Source organism: Amblyomma americanum, chromosome 10, assembly GCF_052857255.1.
Source record: "Amblyomma americanum isolate KBUSLIRL-KWMA chromosome 10, ASM5285725v1, whole genome shotgun sequence".
Lineage (NCBI taxonomy): Eukaryota > Metazoa > Arthropoda > Arachnida > Ixodida > Ixodidae > Amblyomma > Amblyomma americanum.
The window spans coordinates 62,656,732-62,681,030 of NC_135506.1; the positions used below are offsets into that span (position 1 = coordinate 62,656,732).

Sequence of the window (24,299 nt, forward strand, 5' to 3'; positions counted from 1 at the left end):
GGAAAAAATTTCCCGTCCGTCACTCCAGCCACTTCAGCATCTTGCACGACGTCTGGCCAAGCCCTGAAAGTATTTACTGAACAAGGTAACGGACGCTTAATTCGCTATTCGACGTATTTAGCGTGATGAAAATTTGCGGTCTGCATATGCGACGACGATGCATAGGCAAAGGGAGTCCGGTCGAGCGCTAACTTCTATGCCTGATTTTGTTTCACCACCGCGCTCTGGTAGCGTAAACCTACGTGCATGATAGTGAAAAAAAAATTGCTGTAAGTCGACGTGAATGTCTTTACTGGCTTGGTCGTCGGTCGTGTCGTCGTCGTGTTCCGGTGCTGTACATAACATTTGCACGCTACGGCCAGACTCCAGCCTTGCATGTGGGCTGGGTAAATATGCAGGGTGTTTCATTTTAATGTGACAGCGTTAAGGAGCTCGCGCCGCAGAAAAGCCGGTGTCGTCGGCATCTTTGGCCGTGAGCGAAAAATCGCGCATCTCGGTGGACACCTGAACCGCGCCGTAGGGAAGCGATTTTAACGCGACAGCGTTAAGGATTCATTGATCGATCGATCGATTTTTCCTTCCCTTACGGCGCGATCCGGGTGTCCAGCGAGAAATGTGAGACAGGCGTCATTTCCTTTCCTTAAAAGCAATTAATTAATAATAATAATTGGTTTTGGGGGAAAGGAAATGGCGCAGTATCTGTCTCATATATCGTTGGACACCTGAACTGCGCCGTAAGGGAAGGGATAAAGGAGGGAGTGAAAGAAGAAAGGAAGAATGAGGTCCCGTAGTGGAGGGCCCCGGAATAATTTCGACCACCTGGGGATCTTTAACGTGCACTGACATCGCACAGCACACGGGCGCCTTAGCGTTTTTCCTCCATAAAAAACGCAGCCGCCGCGGTCGGGTTTGAACCCGGGAACTCCGGATCAGTAGTCGAGCGCCCTAACCACTGAGCCACCGCGGCTATTCATTTCATTTTCCTTCCCTTACGGCCCGGTTCGGGTGTCCGCCGAGATATGTGAGACAGGCGCCCTTTCGTTAAATTCTCTAACGGGTCACGCGTCGCGCCTAACGGGAGATGGTGTTCCGTGTGCTCCTTGGCACGCTGCAACACGCTGTCGTGTTTCACTCTTGAAGACGAAGCTTAAGCGTCCTCCAAATTTTATTCGGTGGAGTGTGTGTGTGTGCGTGCGTGTGTGTGCGTGTGTGTGTGTGTGTGTGTGTGTGTGTGTGTGTGTGTGTGTAAACATGTAGCACCGCCTTTCAGGCTGCGTTTGTGACCGTGTGGATACCTTGTTCAAGCATATTTGGGTTAATTACCTAACAAGCAGCAGGCACGGTTGCAAGACTGCTTCCAGCGGCACACTGCGGCAGAAACGAGAGAAACTGGGAAGAGATTGCGTCGCTACGTTGGTTTACGCGGTGTCGCATTTAGTCTCTGTCTGCTTGGGTGGAAAAGAATTGCAGTAGCTGCGAATAAAGTTTGCGAATTTCTAGCTAGCCGCAAAATCTAAATCTCCGAGGCTGTCAGCCTGAAGGACGGTGTATCGCACCCTCCCCCTCACCGGGGCCCACCGCAGCTGAGCCGGCATGGCTGAGGGCAGCGCTTCCACCTTTGATGCCTGTCGCATCGTATGCATCGAAGTATATATGACCGCCATACATTCCTCTCTGTTCGTTCACTCGTCGTGATGTGGCGCCACTTAAGGGGAGCGCGGCACGGCTGACGTCACAGCGCGAGCTCTTGGTGCATTGTGCTGCACTGCTGGCAGCCTCACGAAAAAAAATAGAGAGAAAAAAATAGAGAAACGCAGAACTTCGTCCACTTTCTGTAGTACGTCGCTAGTTGTGGGGTGATTTCTCCCTCCGTGGCTTGATTTGTCTTAGCCAGCTCATGTGGACGGCACTGATATCAAGGAGGCGCTGGTCAGGGCGGCGTGGAAACACAATTGGCGACAAGGCTCATGGCGAAGCGGTGAAAATTCTCACCTTAACCTGGTAGTAAACGTGGGCTGTTAGTCACGTGGGGCCAGGCAAGGGCGCTCTCGGTCGGAATCGCGCTGCGCTTAATAATAACTGCGCCATTTCCTTTCCCCAGAAACCAATTCTTCTTCTTCTTCTTCTTCTTCTTCTTCTTCTTATTATTATTATTATTATTATTATTATTATTATTATTATTATTATTATTATTATTATTATTATTATTATTATTATTATTAACGTGCAGCGCGATTCCGGCCGAGAGCGCCCTTGCCTGGCCCCACGTGACTAACAGCCCATGTTTACTACCAGGTTAAGGTGAGAATTTTCATCACTCCGCTTCGCCATGAGCCTTGTTTCATTACGTCCGTGTCGAGTCACTTTACGATGCCCTTCATTGTTGTGGTATCCGTTGTTTACTTCGTTATGTGCGTTATGCCGTTGTATGCCGCTTCGTTGTAACGAGTCATGACTGCGCGTCGAACAGATACGCAGATGGCGACGTTATATAGGCAGATAGACCGACAGGTGCGTTGTTTACGCTTAGCTGTAGCCTTTTGAGACAGACACACACACACAAAAAAGAGGGTGCTGCAGCAAGTCATGCTGCTTGTAGTGTTGGTCGGCGCTTCACGTGACCTAGTCCTCGTGACTTCTAGCTTTTTTTTTTATGGAAGAGTCCAGCGCGCTGCGGGTTATCGCCGTCCATGCATATATGCGGCTCTCTCGCTGCGAGGAGCTGGCGCATCGAGCATGCCTCACGCGGCCGGCTGCGAAAACAAACTTGGCGCTTCAAGCGCTTTTCTCCTGCGCTTGAGGAAAACAACAGCTGCGTGCTTTGCCCTGGTTTTTCGGCCGCGTTCGTCCCAACTGCGTGACGCCTTCGGGTATTACGATTACCTGCATATAAAAGCAGTCACACACGCACGCAGGCACGCACGCGGAAAAACTGCCTGAAAAAAAAAAAGAAATTGCAACCGTAAAGATTGTGCTGGTAAGATGACATGGTGGCTGTGAACTGTTTGAACTGCTCCCTTGCACACTGCTTCCTGCACGTATGCGCGCGTGCACGTAACATCGATTGGCGATTATGCGATGGCCTGACTGTTCGTCCGGTCGGCCGCCCTGGTCACGAACCGCCAGTCACGGGGTTACCTTGATGTTCACGCCGTTTGATCGTCCACCGCGATATGGACGAATATGTGCAAGAAGCGAAACAGCGCGTTTCTTGCATTTCGCGTGCAAGCTTGCAGATCCGGTCGCCGTGTTACGGGATCGAACGCGTTCTGCAAAGGCATTGAACTCGCTTTTGAAACGAATCGGACTGTGAATGTGTTCGTTTGTATTGATATCAGCGTGGCTGAACATTTCGGGAGTCGTGTCGAGGTGAATGTGGCCACGTTTTGGAACCGCTTGTTATTCGCTCTCATCTGACGGATTTTGGAGCATGTATTCAGATTTTTTCAGACCGTTTTATTTCCTTTCAGTTGAAAGCGGAAGACGAGGCAAAAGGCATGGAGCCTGACAAGGCCTCGACTCCCATCTTTAGTTCGGAGCAGGCAAAACTTCATTACATGTGCAGGGATTTCTCCTGATGAAACGGTGTACACATAGACATAAAATATAATGTTCATATGAACATATAATGCTGGCTGTCGATTAACGCAACGTTCGAAAGCACATCAGAGGATCCGCGACAACACACGCGAGAAAAAGAAACCGCTGGATAACATTTTGACAGAAACATGGAAAAAAAAAACTTTTTCGCAGGAGTGGTGATTTGCATGGGCATATGAGTGCAGCTATATACATAAGATATCATCAGTGATCATAAGTAATGCTTTGTACTGTAATTTGAAGGGCTTAAATGGTAGCGTAATATCAATGTAGGACTCATGATGTTTAAATAACTTTGTAATTTGATAATCAACATCCTGTCTCCCATAATTTGTTCTCACTTTTCTTGTTTTATGTGTATGGGTTCGAAAGCTATAGTGTGGCGATATATCTGTAAATCTAGTGTAAAGGTGTTTTTTTTATGGATTAATTGCATCAGTTTAGAGTAATACGCTTTGTTGGCCGGTAATATATCATGTCTTAAGAGTGGCTGGGTTGGTAGGTCACGTATTCCACCTCTATAATTCTCAAATAGACGTAGAACGCGTTTTTGCAGTACGAGCAGCCTGTCGTAATTTCCTTTAGTCGTAGTGCCCCACACTAATATTGCGTAAAGTAGCCGTGAGTAAAATAACGTATAATATAGGTAGGTATACCCCGCATTTTTTTTTGTGCTTTCTAGGATGCTTCGTCGGTATGGCTGGCGAAACTAAAGGCCTGGGCAGCACCTGCAGGCTAGCATAGGAAAATAATACATGCGGTAATTTTGCTCATTGGGCGATAAAATACACCGAGGGGGGGGGGGGATTCAGTGGTTCGCCTTTGCCCCTTCACTGCGGGCTTTTCGAAGGGTGGCAAATAGCAAAGCTCCACAAAGTGGCGTGCTGAATAAAAGACGGTCCACGCTTTCGTTTTTTTTTTATTTTATTTTTTAATGCAGGAACGCACTTTACGTCTAAATTCGCTGGACTATAGGTTCCGGACAGTTCCGCGGTTTTCTGCCAGAGCGCAAATAAAGTTTCTAGGTCGAAAAAGGGACCTGGGGCATGACAGAATTGGTGTTATCCAGCTTAGCTTGCACGAAAGTTAATTCATTCATTACTGGTTACCCGCCGCGGTGGCTTACTGGTTATGCGTTCGGCTAATAATAATAATAATAATAATAATAATAATAATAATAATAATAATAATAATAATAATAATAATAATGGTTTTTTCGGGAAAGGAAATGGCGCAGTATCTGTCTCATATATCGTTGGACACATGGACTGCGCCGTAAGGGAAGGGATAAAGGAGAGAGTGAAAGAAGAAAGGAAGAAAGAGTTGCCGTAGTGGGAGCGCTCGGCTACTGATCATCAACAAAAGGCTAAATACGATAGATCATGGAGAGATTCCGGACACAAAAATCGAACACACAATAACAGAAGTCATACCGAAACGTAAGCTGAAAGCAAAAAGCATCTTCATTGTCAACCTATACAGCCCCCCAAGACAGAAGGACGGAGATTTCAACAAACTCTTTAAAAAAATAAGCAAGAAAGCTAAGGACAACATCCTCGTTATAGCCGGAGATTTCAATGCGAGAGACCCAAAATGGGGGTACCATAATGGGGAAAAGAAGGGCGCAAGAGTAAACGAAGCGGCGGAACTCACAGGATGCACCCTCCTCACAGATGAAAATCAACCCACCCGCATTGGCAATAGCGTCAGCGTAGATACATGCCCAGACCTAACCTTCGTAAAAGGAGCACAGGCAGAGTGGACAAATCTATTAGAGAACCTAGGAAGCGACCACTACATAATCAGAACCACGATAGAGACCAAATACGTCAAAAGAAAAATAGGTGCGGCCAAAATTACGGATTGGGATAACTTCCGCAGGAAATGTAAACAGATAAAAGGGGAGATCTCAATCGAGGAGTGGACCCAGCAGCTAAGTCAAGCACAAGAGCTGTATACAAAGGAAATAGATAGAACTGAGACTACACCAGAGATAGACTCGAGACTAATCAGGATGTGGGAGGCAAGACGAGGCCCCGTGAAAAGATGGAAAAAGCAAAAGTGGAACAGAAAGTTAAAGAAAAGAATCGCCGAAATTACGGCAACGGCGGAGGAATACGCGATGCAGTTAGCAAGGCAAAACTGGGAACAGTTCAGCAACTCACTTAACGGCACGCTGAGCACGACTAAAACATGGAGGATTTTAAAGAGTCTAATGGATCCTACCAAAACAAAGACGGAATGCAACAAGGCCATCCACCGCCTTGTCCACCAGCATGAAGGAACCGATGAGGGGCTACTTAAAGCAGTCAGCATCAAATGCTACGGCCAGGACACACCCACGGCCTATCAAGAAAACTACAAAGGCAGAGAAAACCCGGAGCTAGACAAACCGATCTCCAGAGATGAGGTCTACGCTGCAATTAGGTCCATCAAAAGAAACACAGCAGCTGGAGAAGACAAAATCAGGAATTCCCTAATCCGCAACCTGGGTGACGAGGCAGTCGAACAGCTCACTACCTACGTAAACAAACAATGGGAGGCAGGACTGGTGCCCAAGGAATGGAAGCACTCTATGGTTGTAATGATCCCCAAACCCGGAAAGAAACTACACATAGAAAACCTGAGGCCCATTTCACTCACATCTTGCCTCGGCAAGCTCTATGAAAGAATTGTAACCAAAAGAATTTAAAACTACCTAGAGGACAATGAGTTGTATCCCCGTAGCATGTTTGGGTTCAGGGCAAACCTGTCAACGCAAGACATCCTGCTACAACTCAAACATGAGGTAATTGCCAATTCCCCGCAGCAAGGAGAAAACATAATTATGGCAATTGACATCAAAGGGGCCTTCGACAACGTTAGCCACGCGGCTATAATGGAAGGCATCAACAATACCAAGTGCGGAAGGAGAATCCACGACTGTGTAAGATCTTTCCTGACAGAAAGAACGGCCACAGTAGGATTAGGAGATATAAGAAGCGGTACCATAGACACACCAAATAAAGGCACACCGCAGGGATCGGTTATATCGCCAATCCTTTTTAACCTAAGCATGATCGGTCTGGCAAGGATACTTGAAAACATCCCGGGCATAGGACACGCCATATATGCGGGCGATATAACTATATGGTCGAACCAGGGATCACTGGGGCAGAAGGAACAGCAACTGCAAGAGGCAGCAACCTGCATCGAGCAATACACCAAAACGAGGGGTTTAACCTGCTCAACAGAAAAATCGGAAATCCTTAGGACAGGAAAGAAACCAACGGATGCAAGACTAGAAATAAAGCTCGAGGACAACACCATCCCGGAAAAGGAGACTATTCGGCATGTGGCTACAGAGCAACGGCAAATGCAACCACACGATAAACCTCCTTAAAAATCAACGGAACAAGTTTGCCGCATGATAACCAGAGTATCATCCAGAAGATACGGCATGAAGGAGTGCGACACGCTGAAACTAGTGAACAGCCTAGTCATCAGCAGAATAATCTACTCACTACCATACCACAACATGCTCAAAAGCGAGGAAAATCAGACGGAGGTTCTAATCAAAGCAGCCTACAAAACAGCTCTGAACTTACCAAGAAACACGTCAAACGACAAGCTGGCAGAACTGGGGCTGCACAACACTTTTGATGAGCTTAGTAAGGCACAATTCATGTCGCAAATACAAAGGCTAAGGAACTCGACAACAGGAAGGGCCCTGTTAAGAAGGCTGAACTATAAAGAAGCCTTGGACATCGAGGACAGGTCGGAAAACATCCCAGATGAAATACGTCGAACCTTCCATGTTAGTCCCATACCCAGGAATATGGATCCAAACCTCCACGCAGCAAGAAGACAGGCAAGGGCTAAATATGTAGAAACGAAGATAGCCACACAAGATCGAGTAGTGTACACTGACGTCACACTGTATCCATGGAATCGCAGCCAAAGCATCAAGAAAACAGTTTCGGTTGTAACAACGAAGGAAGGTGACCTCATCAGCGGTGCATCCACGAGAGATGGAACGATAGCTGAGGCAGAGGAGATAGCCGTAGCCCTAGCGGCAGCCGAGGGCTATCGCACCAACAAATCTCTCACAATCTTAACTGACTCCCAGGAAGCGTGCAGACGCTACATGGCAGGAAGAATCAATAAGAAAGCACTAAAGATACTCTTGAAAACGAAGCGAACCAACGCAAATATCCAACATAGGATCTACTGGCTACCAGGACACGCCGGAATCAAAGGCAATCTGAAGGTAGACAAGCTAGCTCGCGAGCTCACTACCCGAGCTGGTGCGTCAAATGCCTCGGACGGCCCGGGGATGACGGTGGAGCTCACGTACGCAGCTATCCTCAACCTCATTAAAGGCAGAAGGCGCAAATACCCCCAGCCACACCCTCAGCTAACACAATACGAGGCGACATGCTGGAGAAGACTCCAAACAGGGACCTTCTACAACCTTCATGTCCTACATAAGATGTATCCAGAGCAGTATAGGGATACATTGGTGCGGGGCAACCCCCACGTTATATCATATCACATGGGAATGTACACACAATGTAGCGTTCCGAAATAATAAAGACCCAAATGCGGAGCAGTGGGAGGACCGGCTAACCAGCAGCGAGCTTAAGGTCCAAAGGGACCTAGTGAGCCACGCATGCCGGATGGCCAGGGACAGTGGTGCCTTGGACTAGGGGCGCCAACCACGCTCAGCCTGGAAGACATCGGCAGTCTCCGGTCACGCAACCAAACCTCTCAGTTGGAACAATAAAGTTTACTCTCTCTCTCTCCCGAGTTCCCGGGTTCGAACCCGACTGCGGCGGATGCGTTTTTATGAAGGCAAAACGCTAAGGCGCCCGTGTGCTGTGCGATGTCAGTGCACGTTACAGATCCCCAGGTGGTCGAAATTATACCGGAGCCCTCCACTACGGCACCTCTTCCTTCCTTTCTTCTTTCACTCCCTCCTTTATCCCTTCCCTTAGGGCGCCGTTCAGGTGTCCAATGATACATGACAGATACTGCGCCATTTCCTTTCCCCAGAAAACCAATTATTATTATTATTATTATTATTATTATTCATTACTTGGTAAATGGTATCGCTTTGATCGCCTTTGCCGGCGGAGGCAGGGAGCGGTTGTGCCGGCCAAGCAAAAGCTCCCTCAGCCCCCGGGGAGGTTGCCGCTCCCACGCTGTAGACCCGCCCCGTGGCACGCAAGAGCCTCACGTTTCAGTCACGTGGTCGCAAGTCCCCGCTCGAGAGGGGTGGGAATTCTTCGTCTTGTGAATCTCGCTCAAGGGGACGATGCGTTCTGGTTAATAATTAACCCACCGATCACTGTAAGCGTTAATAAAGAGTAGATGAAGAATGGGCGGTAGAACAAGATAACCCTTGACAGAATGATGCGTGGGATTCTGTGGGAGCGCCCGCGAGGAGAACGCGCGTGCGAACTCATTCTGAGCAGCCGAATTAGCGGCACAGCCAAGGGGGAGAAAGCTATGATGGAAAGTGGAGGAGGAGGGGGACAGCGTCTGCGAGTCCCTTTCACTCGGGTCGCTTTCAGCGAGGCGATTTCGGTCGCTGGTGAGCGCGTCGCCGACGCGGCTGCGTCTCGATCGCCCACGCGTGTACACCGTCCCGTACACCTGCAGAGGCTTGCGGAAGCGACGAAGCGAAGCGGCTGATCCGAGTACGCGTTCATTCGTTACTGGTGCTCGTTAACTATTGGGAAGCATTAGAGCGTGCCGGGCGAACCGACAACTAACAGAGAGTGAAATTAACAAAAGAAAAAAAAAACAAGCGCATTGTGTACGCCCTGACGTACTTTTTTTTTGACGTCACACTTTCTCTCTCTCCGCCCTTCCGCCGATCGCGCGTACACGTTTGCCGACGCCCATCGACCTTGTACATACGCTGGCCGTTACGCGGCTGGTAATGTCTCCTTTGTTCTCGCGACTTCGGGGAACTCCGGCGGCGCGAGCTTGAACGGTGCGTGTATAACACTCGGCACGCAGGCAAAGCACATTGCGTGCGCGATCATCTGGGCCCTCCGTCGAGGGCCATTTTGTAGACGGATGCCGCTGTACGCCCCTCCTCCGGCCGTGTACGCTTTTCCGAGTACGCGTCCCTGCTCACGCACGTACGCCCGCCCCTCTGCACTGGAGAACAAAATAAAGAACGAAAACGCGGCCTGAGATGAGCTTGCACCAGCTGAGCTGCAACGGGCTGATCACAGAATAAACGAATATAGGGGGCGCGCGAAACAGCAACGCCCGTGTCTGTTAACTCGTACGCTCCCCCGTGTTACGAAATCGTCGATGGAGGGAGGTGCTGTATGACGTTGCGCATCGCTGGGTGTACACCTTTGGTCATGGCTACGGACCGAAAAGGTGTCGCTGCTTGTGTGTGACACCATGCGGGCAGCTGTACAGTCTGGCCCAAAAGTTTCCGATTCTGTGACCTGCTAGCGTAACATTGCAACGGGTGGCAGATGAGAGGGGATTAACTGTATACGGTTTAATCGGATCAACTGCGGCGTCACGCAAATCGGTCGGCGCCATTGGCTGAAGGGGCTCCTTTGAGGAGGAGGAACAAACCTTTATTTGTCATATGACATAGATGGCAGGGGTTAGGGATAAGGTTTAGACAGCGTGTGGGCCTTCTCGACGGCGCTAGGTGGCTTGAAGTCCACGCATCATTGCGACCTCCAGGTCCCAACCCACTTGAGCAAGGCAGTCTCCCACTGACTTTGAAATGAGATTTGGATGCTCAGAGGTGGTCGGTCGGCACTGATCTATATGCTGTGATTTAGGTTTGCTTTAGAATGACTACAGAGGTATTTGAGTCGATCGTTTCGATAGTGGAGGGCGGTTTCACGGTAGGTGATCACCAGGCGCTCCCTCCCGAACCGGGAGCACTGGTCGCTCTGTGTCCGGTTGACGAACCCTCAGGCCCATTCGTGAGCTGCCGTGTTCCCCGGGTGGGAGGTGTGTGTTGGCACCCATATGAGCAGGAACCGTCCTTTGGATAGTTTGGCTCTTGCCAGGATGGAGAGAGCTGGGCCATGAAGCCTTCTCTTAACGAAGTTCCTGGGGCGTCTTCCGCTTCCTTCTTGAGCTGTATCCGACTATAGAATGCGTATACGGCGATATACACCTCATGCATAAATCCTCTTAAAAAAAAAGGACTGTCGCAAAACCAAAAGAAAACAATCAGGCTGGGCAAAGCATGAACTAAACTGGCCTGCAAGAGTAAACTAACTATCGCGTTTGGACTTGCCCCGCGAAAAACATGAAGCTACAGAAACAACGTGCCGCTCGTAAAGATGGACTAAACCAAGTCCACCAGCGCTGACAGGTGGGAAAAGGTAACCACGTCTCATAATATAGGCTCGAAGTCGTCTCATCCACCCAAGCGGAACCGTGCGGCTTCGAAAGAAAACAGCTTTCAAAACAACTTCAAAGCCAACAACTTCCCAGTTGAGGAAAGATTCGCCCTGCATGGTTCCGGGTGGACGATAAACCGTCTCCAGTGGCCGACATGCCCGCGATGTTTGTGTGCGTCGGTCGCTTACGTTCCCGGCTGCGTTTGTTCGCGCGGGGCGGGTCGAAGTTCTAGCTCTCCTCTGGCCTAAGAAAGCGAGGGGGGGGGGGGGGGGGGGGGGAGTGCTTGTCTTCCGTTTTATCGCGCGTACACAGTGTACGCTCTCGCATTCTTGCACGGCGCCGTCCGCCGATAACGGGTCCTGCGCGCCGTGCTTAGATCGGCGGGCGTCCCAAGAGGCACTGACCCCCCGAGCTCTCGCTCGCCCGTGCTACTGTGTGTCGTAGCGTCGGTGCGACCTTGCCTGTTGTGCGCGTATCGGGTACGGGACGGCGCGCGCGTATGTATGTACGTGAGTGTGTGCACCGGGATGTCCACCGGGCAGGCACTGTAATTAGAACTGGATGGATGTAGGCCAGGGCGTCCTTTTTTCTTCTTCACAGGACACGGCTCAGTGGGCGCATGGGAACGGGGTGGGGACCGATCCGCACTTACAAGGGAGCGGGATCGAAGCGGAGCAAGGAAAACAAAAACAAAATGCCAAATAGAGAAGGAAAGAGGATCCTATACGTGCTTTTGGTACCCCCAATAAGGGCGGGCGGAAAAAAAAAGAAGAAATGAAGGTAATGTCAAAGTAAAAACAAATGCATCGCAGGCGACACTCGACTCGTGGACATGTAGACACGAGTTTTTGCGTGTGTGCATGTTATCTTGCACTTTGCTAGTCTGGACTTTGGAGTCTGGAGTTTGCACTTTGCTAGTGTGCCCATGCATAGCCGGGCATATCTCCGGCAAAGCTAAAGAGTGTCTCAGTCTCCCTTTCCCCTGAAGAAAACGGCGGGTTTTGCGTGTCGCTGTTAAACCGCAGTGAGGAGTCTCAGGGCGCGGAAACTTGGCACGTTCTGTAAACAAGAACGCCTCGTGCGGTTTTTTTGTGTGTGTTATTGTTATTTTGTTCCTTCCCAAACTCGCGTCAAGGTCTACCTGTGTTCGCGGCTACATCGAAACAGCGGCGAAACCGAGGTTTGGGCGCCCGAGCACGCACGACAATAGGCAACCGGTGTTACACGAAGCCACGCACGTATTTCCCCTCGCCCGCGTGGGAATCTCGTGTGGAAGTTACACTAATGCCGGGGGCGTGGTATACCGCGGACATCCTCGTGCACATAGAGGTCGCAGCTAGCAACGAGCTGTTTTTATTGCAAGGTCCGTTCCTTTATCGTTCGTGCCTGGACGTTATCTCTCGTTCCATGTCAGTCATTACGATGGCTGGCTGCTTCATAATAAGAGATTGTTGTGATGACGGTGGAAGCGTCCGTGGGTCGGGTGAGGAGGCGAGATTAGGCTATTTACTGGGATGGGAGGTTCGCAGCTGGCACAGGGTTGGGATAAGTGGGCAGCTGTGGAATAGACTTATTTGGTGGCTTCCAATGGGCGCATCCGAGCTGCTGGTGATGATGATTACTATTTCAAAGAAAAAATATAGCTCAGTTTTTTTTTTTTTTCCTAAGACCCATTCACTGACCTCGCGACACCCGCAGTACTGTCGTTCGCGTTATGCCATCGGCCGGTCAGGCTGGATGCGCCGTTTGCTTTTTTTTTTTAATTTTGAAGCCTCGCCTATAGTGCGTTCTGTCCCGTCAATAACGTGCGGGATTGTGGAATCGATAGGAGAGACAGTGACTGTGTCAATAAAGAAGCCACTACACGTATAGATGAGAGCACGGCTTACTATCAGAGCATCGCTTCGCCGTCCATCTATCCCGAATCTACGACAGCCAGGCCAGGCCGGACGACACCTTATAAAGCGGCTGGCCAATCGAGATTCGTGAAACGTTCTGAAAATATCCCAGCAAACTAGATAGACTGCTGATTGGCTTCGCGGTTTATATGCCACCTACTCTTTGCCCCGCAGGTAAAGTAGTGCCGCTTAGCGGGGCTCTCGTGAAGAAGGCGGTGGCTTCTATAGCGGGGAAGGCGCCCAGTCTGGATGTCGCGAAATGGGTCGGTGGCCGTGTATAAATATTTCATCGACGTTGATTAAACTGCCCAGCTCGCTGTGTGTCTGCCGTCCGTAATTGGATGTCAGGGGCAGTGGCAGGTAAGTCGTCGAGGGCAGCGGCCAAGGTCGAGTACGCCCATCTGCCTTGTATACGCTGCAGAGTTGTGACCCTGGAGTTTTTAATGCGAATTCACTACTTTGTGTGTGTGTGTGTGTGTGTGTGTGTGTGTGTGTGTGTGTGTGTGTGTGTGTGTGTGTGTGTGTGTGTGTGTGTGTGTGTGTGTGTGTGTGTGTGTGTGTGTGTTTATGGAGGGTTTAACGTCCCAAAGCGACTCAGGCTATGAGGGACGCCGTAGTGAACGACTCCGGAAATTTCGACCACCTGGGGTTCTTTAACATGCACTGACATAGGAGAGTACACGGGCCTCTATAGAATTTCGCCTCCATCGAAATTCGACCGCCGCGGCCGGGATCGAACCCGCGTCTTTCGGGCCAGCAGACGAGCGCCGTAACCACTCAGCCACCGCGCCTGTGTGTGTGTGTGTGTGTGTGTGTGTGTGTGTGTGTGTGTGTGTGTGTGTGTGTGTGTGTGTGTGTGTGTGTGTGTGTGTGTGTGTGTGTGTGTGTGTGTGTGTGTGTGTGTGTGTGTGTGTGTGTGTGTGTGTGTGTGTGTGCGTGCGTGCGTGCGTGCGTGCGTGCGTGCGTGTGTGCGTGCGTGTGTGCGTGCGTGCGTTACTCAGGGACGCTAATGCTCTCGCATTCCCACACGGGAGTAGTCTTAAATGTCCCTGCTTATTATTATTTTTTTAATTCTCCTGTCCGGTCCCCCGGTGTCTACCCGTTCTTGTCCGTCCATCCACTGGGGCGCACCAGTGCGCCCTCGATCTGCCCCTGCTCTGCACCCGTGCGCGGACGCCGAACGCCGTGGAGCAGGTCAACGTCCGGAGCACCTAGCCGGAACCCACCGCACCGATATAGGTCCAAGGTCACGTCGACAACAAGAGGAGCACCCATATGTATCTAGTTGATGGCCTCGGAAGATAAATACCGGCAAGGGGGTGCAAGCATACAAGCGTGTTTTCGACTTCATGGAATCATCAGCAATTTTTGGACGCCGCTCCGCTGTTTCAGATTAAGTTGTCCGCCACTGTACAGTATGCGTAAGGGATTTACTTCATCGCAAGCTGAGATTAGGCTGTCGCAGTGAGTCTTCACCTACCTCGGGAAGGACACCGGAGACAACCGAATCAGCTCCCTGGCGCCACGTGACCTCCGAGACCTCCGCGGTTCACTATCCCACGCTCGCTGCGAAGTTTGCGGCCCCCCCCCCCCCCCCCTTCCCCTTAAAAGAGTGCGTCCATTATTATACCGGGGGCCGTAATGTGGGCCGGCGACTCGCCATCATCCTGTTGTCCCCCGGCGTCGCTAGCTGACTTGTCCTGGCGCACAATGCTCGCACGGCGCTGCCCGCGTCATGCCTGGCTGCGCCATTTAAGGGCTCCGGCTGGCCTGCGCTTGCACTTGGCCGGCACGGGAGGAGGCGCCTTCGCGTGTTCGCTGTTTGGAATATGCGTCACGGTTACGCGACCTTTGCGAGGTGCATCCGACTCTTTGTTCGGAAGGAGCAGTGCTGGTTTCGTCCTCTGTGGAGAGAAAAATAGAAAAAAAAAATGATAAAGGTAATTCCCTGCCTCGAGCAGTTATATCAGCATAGTTTCGCTTTTCTATTTGCGTATACGCCCTTCAGCCTTGTTTACTGTACCGTCTCGCCTGTTTTGTTCTCTTCTTTTTTTTTTTCGGACACCTAGTTGTCCGATTAAGTCCCCCTCCGTCTGTTACCCATTTTTCGCTGTCGTAATTTGCGCCGTCTTATCAGAAGTGCGACGTCTTTGCCAACGCACGGCGCCGCGGGTTTTGAACTGGCATGGAAGCCGTGCCAGCGGGCGGTCTGCATGCGATGCGTGCGACCGCTCACATGACTACCCCAGATGCAAGCGAGCGTTGTTGCGGTGGTATATAGCCGTCTTGCGTCCGGGACAGACGAGACCCCCTCCTGTATATTTACGCCTGGGGAGTGCCACGGGTTTATGTCGGGCTTCGGGCGAGTATAAGGTCTGCACGATGCTTGTCGGCAGCACACTGTGACCAGACACGAATGCGGCGTTTTAGCACCGGCGGTTTAACGTCCCGATGCGACACGTGTACTGTGAAGGGACGTCGTAGTGGAGGGCTTTGGACTGATCGACAGTATACGGGTACGTGTACGTTTCGCCTCCATCGAAATGCAGCCGGTGCTGCAGGAATTCGATCACCGCGACCTTCAGATCAACAGCTGAACGGCAGTGCCACTGCATAAACCACAGCGGCGGGTTCACCAAAGCTTTCATTAATGTATTGTATAAAATGGGAAAAAATAAAGAAACCACGCATGGTCTTCATCTGCGATTCCGCTGTAAATATACATTTTCACTTATGTTCAAATTGGATTAAGCCTGTTGTACGCAGGTGGTGCAGGCAGGGGCTTATTATTTTCAATCTTTTTAGGTTGCCCCAACTTAATATACGTAAATATACTGTGTGCGATGTTATATTAGCAGCCATACCATTTTGTGTTTGGCTTAAGCTCAGCTAGCTAGCTAGAGCTATGGAGCGCGATGTGAACTGAACCAACGCGAAAAAGCCGAGAGAAGAAGGCGGTTTCGATCGGAGCACACATTACGTCACAAATGAGGCCATTGGTCCTGTCTCGTGGAAAGAAAAAAAACAGATAAGAGAGTCTGACGTTGGCCCTTAGAGACCTGGAACTTGAAGGGACACTGAGGACAAATTTAAGTGGGCCTGTATCGAGAGGGCACCTCGATCTGATCACAGAAAAGCAATTCTCGCCGCAAACGGAGCTTTTATAAGCTAGAAAAGAGCAAAAAAAGAAATACAGGTGTCGCCACCAGCGGCCGATTTCGCAGGTTTAATATGTGTGCATCCACCCCAATTCTTGAGTGCAGATCCCAGAGGCTACGCTACACTGTTCGTCATTGTCTTCAAACCGGTGGGAACCCGTCCTTTTCAGTAATCACGTCACGAGTCTGAATCGACCGGCTTCTAAGATATTTAAATGCAATTTTCTCTGCGATAAATGCTTAAATTTTGCTGTCGGACAAACGTGTTCAACATAATAACAGTAATAATAATAATAATTGGTTTTTGGTGGAAAGGAAATGGCGCAGTATCTGTCTCGTATATCGTTGGACACCTGAACCGCGCCGTAAGGGAAGGGATAAAGGAGGGAGTGAAAGAAGAGAGGAACAAATAGGTCCGTAGTGGAGGGCTCCGGAATAATTTCGACCACCTGGGGATCTTTAACGTGCACTGACATCGCACAGCACACGGGCGCCTTAGCGTTTTGCCTCCGTGAAAATGCAGCCGCCGCGGTCGGGTTCGAACCTGTTCAAGATACGAAGAATCAATTTTTATACTGAGAGCAGTAATCGCGTGGACTTGTCCGCTTTGTGTCCGTTTGGAAGGAAATGAATGACGTATATGCGAAATGGCGTCACGCATCTGTCCGCATGCGCTGCACAGTGTTTCCAAACTCTGAACTATGTAGTACTCCCAAGGTCAGGCGCGTGATCGTCGGCGCGGACAAATGACTCGCGTTCTGCCGGGCGAAGCACGTCTTCTTGCGCGGCCGTGACGGCCTGAAAAAAACGCCGAACGCACGTCAGAGTCGTTGCCCCTGGCTGTAATAGCGCGTCGACGGGTGGCCGAACGCGTGAGAACGCTGACCCGGCCGGACCGAAGGGACCTCCCGAGAACGTCCGAAAATCGTCTTCCCTTGCTTGCTTTCCCGGTCCAAGCACGCGAACTCGATGGCTGTTGTACGCGGTGCTGTGCGCCCTGTTTCTCTATACGCGTCTCCTGCTGCGTATGCCTCTTGCTTTGCTTCGCTTTTTTTTCTTTTTCATTCGGACGAGTGGCAACGTGACCTAACGTTCTTTCGTGACGTGTACAGCGGCTCTTCCGCTTTTATTTCCTCGTTTCTTTTTCCTTTTCTTTCTTTGCGGTCTCGACGTTATGATGCGAATGGTTCGCTTTGCTGGCACGCCTCCATGGGGTGGTCTCGAAAACTTCAGCCAGCCAGCGAGAAGCCTGCGTCACGAGGGAAGTGCTGAAACAGAAGCTTTTAAGACGAGAAGCTCTCCGTGCTTCTCCAGCGTGAACGTGAGATGTTCTGCAATTTTTAAAAATAGGCTTTCAGTCAGAAGAGCGCTTTTTTTTCCGCCATTGTGCAGCGAGCGTCGCAGAACACAGCTAAGAAGTGCTGGCTTGTTGGCTGGTTAACTAATACTGAGTAACTTTTTAACTAAATGATACTGTTAGTCCTCTTATTCAATGGGAGGCGCGTAGCACATCGTAAGTAAAAATGAAAATTGTTGGTTTTTCAGCAAATGGCGGCCGCCGCGGCCGTCTTCTATCCAGGGAGCGCTCAGTACAGCCGAACGCGCTAACCACTCAGGCAGCCACCGCGGCGGGGCCGCAAGTAATATCGATATCAGTTTCTAGAATTTCGAAAACGCAGTTATTCTCGACGCTGCGGCCAAACAAAGTTTGGCTACATCGCGCCAAAATACATGCGCTTTCGAGAAGCTTGCAGGCAAAACAATCTCTCCAGTGGCACGTAGCTAATCGAAATAGCCAGAATTTGTTGGGCCACAGCGCTGACGGTAACTGCGTTTTCGAAATTCTATAAACTGATGTGGATATTACCAGAGCCCTTCAATGCTTTGATATTACTTACGGTGGGCTACGCGCCTCTCAGTAAATTAGGAGACTAACAGTAATAGTTAAAAACCTGACGACGCAATCTTAGTTATAACCAGCCTACAAGTTAGCACGTCTTAGCAACCCAGGAAGAAGACGGTCCATCTAGGTCACGTGACCTTAAGGCGGATCTCGAATGTCCCCTCCAGTTTTTACGTGACAGGTGACCTTAGTTGCGCGCAGAGCCAGCTACCCGAGCGAACAGGCGAAAATGCGCGGGTGGCGTTACCGCCTCGAGCACTTCACAAGTTCGGCCAGTTATCCGCGGACGGGCGGAGAGGCATCAGTCTCGTAGGCGAGCCACTGCGAAGCCGTTGGACGGCGTGATCCAGTTAGGCAACAGCGGGGCGAGACCCGGTTCTAGGGGCGGCACGTGAGATATCGCCGACGCCAGCGGGGAAGGGGATGATGGGGCACGCGCGAGACAGACGCCGTTGCGACAGAGGCCTTATGCCTCCCTGCTGGCTCAGGAAGCGAAGAGCGCGCTTTCGACACGTCGCGGGGAAAGAAGCGTCCGGGCTGCGAGGAGGGGTTTTTACGAAAGGCGCGCGCGAATTAGATGAGGACGCGGTAGGGGAGGCAGAGGCCTCACTGAGACAGCGTGTTGGCGAGGAATACATTGGCTCGAAGGTGGACAGAATTGGACCCCCATACACATGCCGCACGGATCGCTGCCGCAACATATGGCATCCTGGCGAGTCGGTTTATCTCTTAACCTGCCTGAGGAATATGCGTCACGACCGGACTAGACGCGACGGCGGCCAAGTCCAGTCCGGACGTAGCTTTGCGACACCGTCGCGTCCAGTCCAGCCAAGTAGGCATGGAGGTGGAAAGGGTTTAAGACGGAGACGGTCGAATGGGAACTGCGGGACGTACTGCTGTGATGTATAACATGGGGAGATGGTCGACAATGCAGTCGAAAGTTGCAAGAACAGCATCTAGTCGCGAGGGTGTATATAGCGGAAGAGGGAAGGAGAGGTGCTTGTGCTGGGTTTTGGTTTTGGGTGGGGTGGCGTGTACATGGGGCCGGCCAGCCAGCTTGTCGGGGCCTCTGCTCCCGTGGGCCGCTTGCATAAAAAGCGTCATCTGCGCGCGTGTAAGTATACGTGTGTCTGTGTGTGCGCCTCCTCGCATGGCGGCGGCCGCAGTCTGCAGCGCCGGCCCCGGCGGAAAGCTGTCGCCGGCGCATTCTGGGGGTCGCGCCCGGGTTCTATTTTCGAGCCCCTCTCCCTCTGGCTGGCCAGCCAGTCCTCCCCTTCTCTTCTTCGGGGGGGGGTACGCACGGGCCGACGAGCTCCCGGAGAGACAGCCAGCGTGCGTGCCTACGGCCCCGGATAGAGGTCGAGCCGCGGCTTGCTTCGCTTTTTGCCTTTTCTTTTTCCTTTTCCGTGGCCGGGAGCTACTCGCGCGCTGGTACCATCTTTTCCTCCTCTCCTAAAAACGCGCGCACCCAGACTGACACGCGGCGCCTGCTCTTGAAAATAAACGCCTTCTTTAAATGCGTTGGGTGCCCGGAAAGTAAGAGGGCAGAGTGGAAAGGAGGATAATCAAGGGTGAAGGCGAAGTATAAAGGGAGAGAGAGGGGGGGGGGGGCAGTTGCAACCTGTGGCCCGTCACGGGCAACTCGCGAGGCAGCCTGACGTAACCGCGCCTGTCGTTCAAATTGCGGCCGGGTTGCGACGAGCCGCGCCGTGGGGAGCGCCTGTCGCTTTTTTTTTTGTTATATGTGTGCGTGTCTTTCTCGTTTTCAGTCAACACGGTGAGACGCCCCGGCAAACCGCCGCGAACCGGTTTCGGGAAACCGGGTTTGAGCGCGGGCCCGTTTCTCTCTGAAGCTGGGCCCGAACAACTGGCGCTAGCCGTGCGCTTCTCGAACAGCTCCTCGAGGGAAGGAAGCGCTGTTTTTCTTTCGCGACCGGGCCGTGTCTCTCTCTGCGGCGGGCATTGGGTGGACAGTTGGAAAGAAGGCAGCTGGACGGACCGCAGTGTAGAAAACAGTATGGACAGTCCAGTCGCAATACCGATATGTTACTGCGGTCAATCGCTGCTTGTTCCAACTCTTGATCGATTCCCCCCTGGGAAGTGATCGCTTTTTCTGTGGACGCCTCCTGTTGATTCTTCGCCGGGCAGCGGCCATTCATCACGAAGGTGTGAAAGGTTGTCCCCTTGGACGCCAAGCTCTTGAAATGTTAGTCCCCGTTGTGCCTGAGTAACTCACAGGTGTCCTTTGTTCTCTGCTGCGTGGACCCAACGCGCGTTTTGAGCGCGGTGACGTCATTGTGCGAACAATCCGCAGCTGCCCGCGCGAGTGCCCAGCTTTGTTCGCATCACGTGTACAGACTGCATGCCGCGGGATTGCTTATGATTTAGTAGACGCGGCATGCACGCGTCGTTCGATGCAGGAATGTCGGCGCTCTGCCTCTTTTTGGTTGCTTTTAATCGAGCGCTGTGAAAACAAAACTTGTCACACGTGTGCCGTAAAACTGTACGCTCACTTGACGTGCGACGAGCGAATCGCAGGACGGACATATGTCCGGTCACACAGCCAGGAATGCAGTGTAGAAGAGCGTCGTCGCTTCAGGCGTGGCTCGGCACGTGCACTGTTTGCAGTGCCCGTGCGACGTCCATCTGTAAGAATAAAGCTATAGTTTCGGAGTCGTGACGTTTCTCTGTGTCGTGTTGGTTGAGCCAGTCTTGCCGTGGTATGGCCCAGGAAAAGAAGTTCCAGCCAAATGGAGCGCGGCAGGTTTGTGATGCCACGTGGAAATATATGTACGTGACGAAATGACGACCGCAGACATAGCGAGCGTTTTGTTGAAACTCTGTGTCTACGTTTTGTGTTCCGTTTGCGCAAACTGGCCGCTCCTCAGTCCTATATAGCTGCTTCATCGGTGGAAAATAATGTAGTGTAATTTTTAATTTTGTTGAAAGTGTAGATCGCTGAAGTGGCGAGTTTGTGGGCTACTCTTGGAAGGGGGGGGGGGGGGGGGCGTACGTCCTGCAATTTTATAAAACTTTCCTCGTCAGAAGCGGATATATAAAAAAACTGGGCCCAGCTCGGTTTTCCAGCGAGAAATTTTTCCTGACAAATCCCCAGTTGGCCTAAATTGATCCGGAGCATACCCCTACGGTGTTCCTCATAGCCCTGTTTCGCTTTTGGAAGTATATGGTCCATGGTATACGGTATGGTATGGTATGGAACGGCACGGTATTATCTGGTCTGGTACGGTGCGGTACGTTACGGTATAGCGTACGGTGCGGTGGGGTAAGGTACAGTACGGTATTTACTTGTTTATTTATTTATTTACAGATACCTTACAGGCCTCCGGAGAGGCATTGTGTAAGGGGGGTCAAATACAGAAGTTTGCGCAAAATAGGTTAGAAATAAAAAAAACACATTAAAGAACAGCAAAAGACAAAAAAAAAACAGGTGAGTTCAGATACGATATCGCAATTCACAAAAAGATATAAAAGTAAAAAAAACAACTATGCGTCATGTAACAAGAAAGGGGGAAATGCACAAAAACTTATACAAAAGCAAAAGAGTATATCGGGCATACGTGAGGAAAGCTGCGCATCAACAGAACGAAAGAGGGAATAGTCTCAAGCAGCTGAAAACGAAGTTATGTGCACCGTGACTATATAAATGACGTGCTAAGCGTCATCAACGAAGTGCTTGAGTAGATGTTTGCGAAAGGTGTCATGATTACCCTGCAGGGCGGTGTAGTCCGGAAGATCGTTCCAGAGATGGTATGGTATGGCATATAGTATGGTATGCGTTTACTCGGGATTCGGAACACGTGTCATTTGTACCGCTGCGAACACGTGCAGGACGCTTGCGCCGTGCCATGCGTGTGCACAGCAGTCCAGCAGCTGCGCGGTGCTTGGCAGTGGCGTGCAGTTATGGCTATAGGTGTCCGCCGTGCACAGACACGTGGCTGACGCGGCGTGCAATTCCGTCTCGTCTCGTTGCAGGTGGCGATCAAGACGATCAAAAAGTCCAAAATCGAGACGGAGCAAGATTCGTTGCGCATCCGGAGGGAAATCCAGATCATGTCCTCCATTCAACACCCCTACATCATCCACATCTACGAAGGTGAGCGCCGTGGGTTCTGCGCATGCGCCACAGGCAGGACACTGTTCACTGCCGTCGCATTGGCGGAAGTGGCGAAGCCAGACGTGTCAGCAGTGCTGCGGGTGTGGACACTGGTGAAGAAATATGTGTGCAGTTGGCGACATAATAAACTGAAACACGGGGTCTCCACAGTCTAAACACGAGATGAGTAAAAATGGAGTCAGCCATACTCTTAACACCTTTTATCAGAGGGAATGAGTTACAGGACACCTTACACTCCATTTACTCCCACATAGGTGTCTTGGTGTTTAGAGTGCATGCAAGCAACGAACGCAAATCGCGTAGACCGCAGTCATCAGTGGTGCTTCGTCGCGCCTATATGGGAAGGCCAGATTTCCGGTAGTGTCCGCGTGACCAGAAAATCCCGATTTCCTCTCTGAGTAGAGCGGGAAAGACAGACTGGAAATTACCTCGATTAGATCCAAATATTAATATTTCAGGAACTGTTTTTTTTTTTCAGCAACTTGAAAACCCCGGCAATTCGAAAAAATAAAGAGTGAATTTCGGTTCTTATAGCGATTCCCCGAAAATGCATACAACAAGCCCTTTGCGCCAAATTTCACTTGCCAAATTTCCTGAAAAATGGGAAAATTCCTCGAATGGAACACCACTGCCGTATAATGCGCCGGTTTTGTGTGCACGTCGCAGGCGCAAGCAATTGATGAGTATATTAAAAAAAGAGCAAGCTGACCTCTAGCTCTCTGTGCTAGAAGACACCTATTCCCTTTTTACACCCATATAGGCGTATTCATGTTTAGAGTGATATATACACGCATATCAACAGAGTCTGTGACGCCAGCGGTGTCAGATACTGAGCGCGGCGCGAAGGTTTTGTAGCGAAGGCTATATACATTGGCCACGGACTCGCAGCTTCGCGGTGCTCGCATTCCCACCGCACCACGTGATCAACCACGTGACCAACCGCGTGACGAACCAAGTGGCAACAACTAGCCAGACAACCAGACTAACCTGGACTTGCAGTCAAGATTAATCAAGGCTAGCCAAGCCATGCCGCCTTAGCTTTCGCTACGTATATCCTGGCATAGCCAAGCTAAGCCACTGCCATTTTTTTATTCGGGTCTAACTGGGGGGAATTTTCGGTTATCGCATTGAACATTACTGCGCATTTCGGAGCTCACGCATTTTACTGGAATTGCATGAAACGAGCATCAGCCATAGTGCTCGTGTGTAATATTTTTGGCTTCGTGTCTTGACACATGCTTGTATATTGGATTGGAAGCAAAGCTCTGGGCTGAATTGCCGCATTGACGCGGGTTTCAGCGTTTAAGCATCCGCTTCGTCTTACGGTCGTCTCTCAGAACACAAACAAACGAACAAGCATACAAATCATTATATTGTAATGTACTAATCTAAGCCCGTTTCGAGTTTCACCACCGCCCTTCATTAAAAGGCTTGCCGCTTGGGAAACAAGGTAGTGGGGAGAGGGGGGTGCTCAGTTTCGCGTTATTACAATGAATCGAAGCTCTCCGCCTAGCCTACGGGCTTCGTTTTGATATCGTTGGGGATAGTGACGCCTGCAATGCTTCTAAACATGGAGATGAGGCCATATGCGCAATATATATGCCGCAGCACTTGGATGTACGTATAAAATACCGTGCATATATCGCTTATTGTTTTCTCGGCGTATATATTAAGCCCCGACAATTTCACTCCTGCCTCGTCGATACGGCATATCGAGATAGGGAGGCTGTTGGCTCATAGCCCATAATTCGGTTCCGGCTGTTAAGGCTGAAGTTGCGGGTTCGAATCACGGCCGCGGCAGCCGCATTTAGATGGAGGCAAAACGCGAAAACGCCCCTGTACTTTGCGATGTCAGATTATGATGGTGTGATTTTATTAAAAATAAAGAAACGAGAAACAAAGATGGATGGGTGGATATAGCCACATACGTCCCTGGGGTACCATGATGAATATATAAAAAGGCCAGCGAAGATGGATGGATAAGCAAGGAGGAAAGAGAGACAAGAGAGGGCGGTGGGAGAAAGAAGGAGATTAGTTATACACTGTGTGTGCAACTATACAGGGTGTTTCACCTATAAGACTTTACACGGCTTTTTAAAAATAGAGTTAGAAAAGCGCTTTTTTCCGGCATAGCATTGTCAGCGGTGTAGTACATCAGAAACAAGATAACACATGCCAATTAGCATGCAGGCTGGTTTACTAATATTGAATAGTTACCTTTTTAACTA

At 50.7% G+C, this 24,299-nt stretch overlaps 1 protein-coding gene across 1 annotated transcript in view; it reads left to right on the plus strand.

The window, feature by feature from the left end:
• Nucleotides 1-24,299, plus strand: part of Nuak (Nuak family kinase 1) — a 65,186-nt gene that overhangs the window by 26,063 nt on the left and 14,824 nt on the right. The window contains 1 exon segment of the mRNA XM_077640823.1: nt 21,930-22,050. Within this exon segment, the coding sequence (XP_077496949.1) occupies nt 21,930-22,050 (121 nt within the window).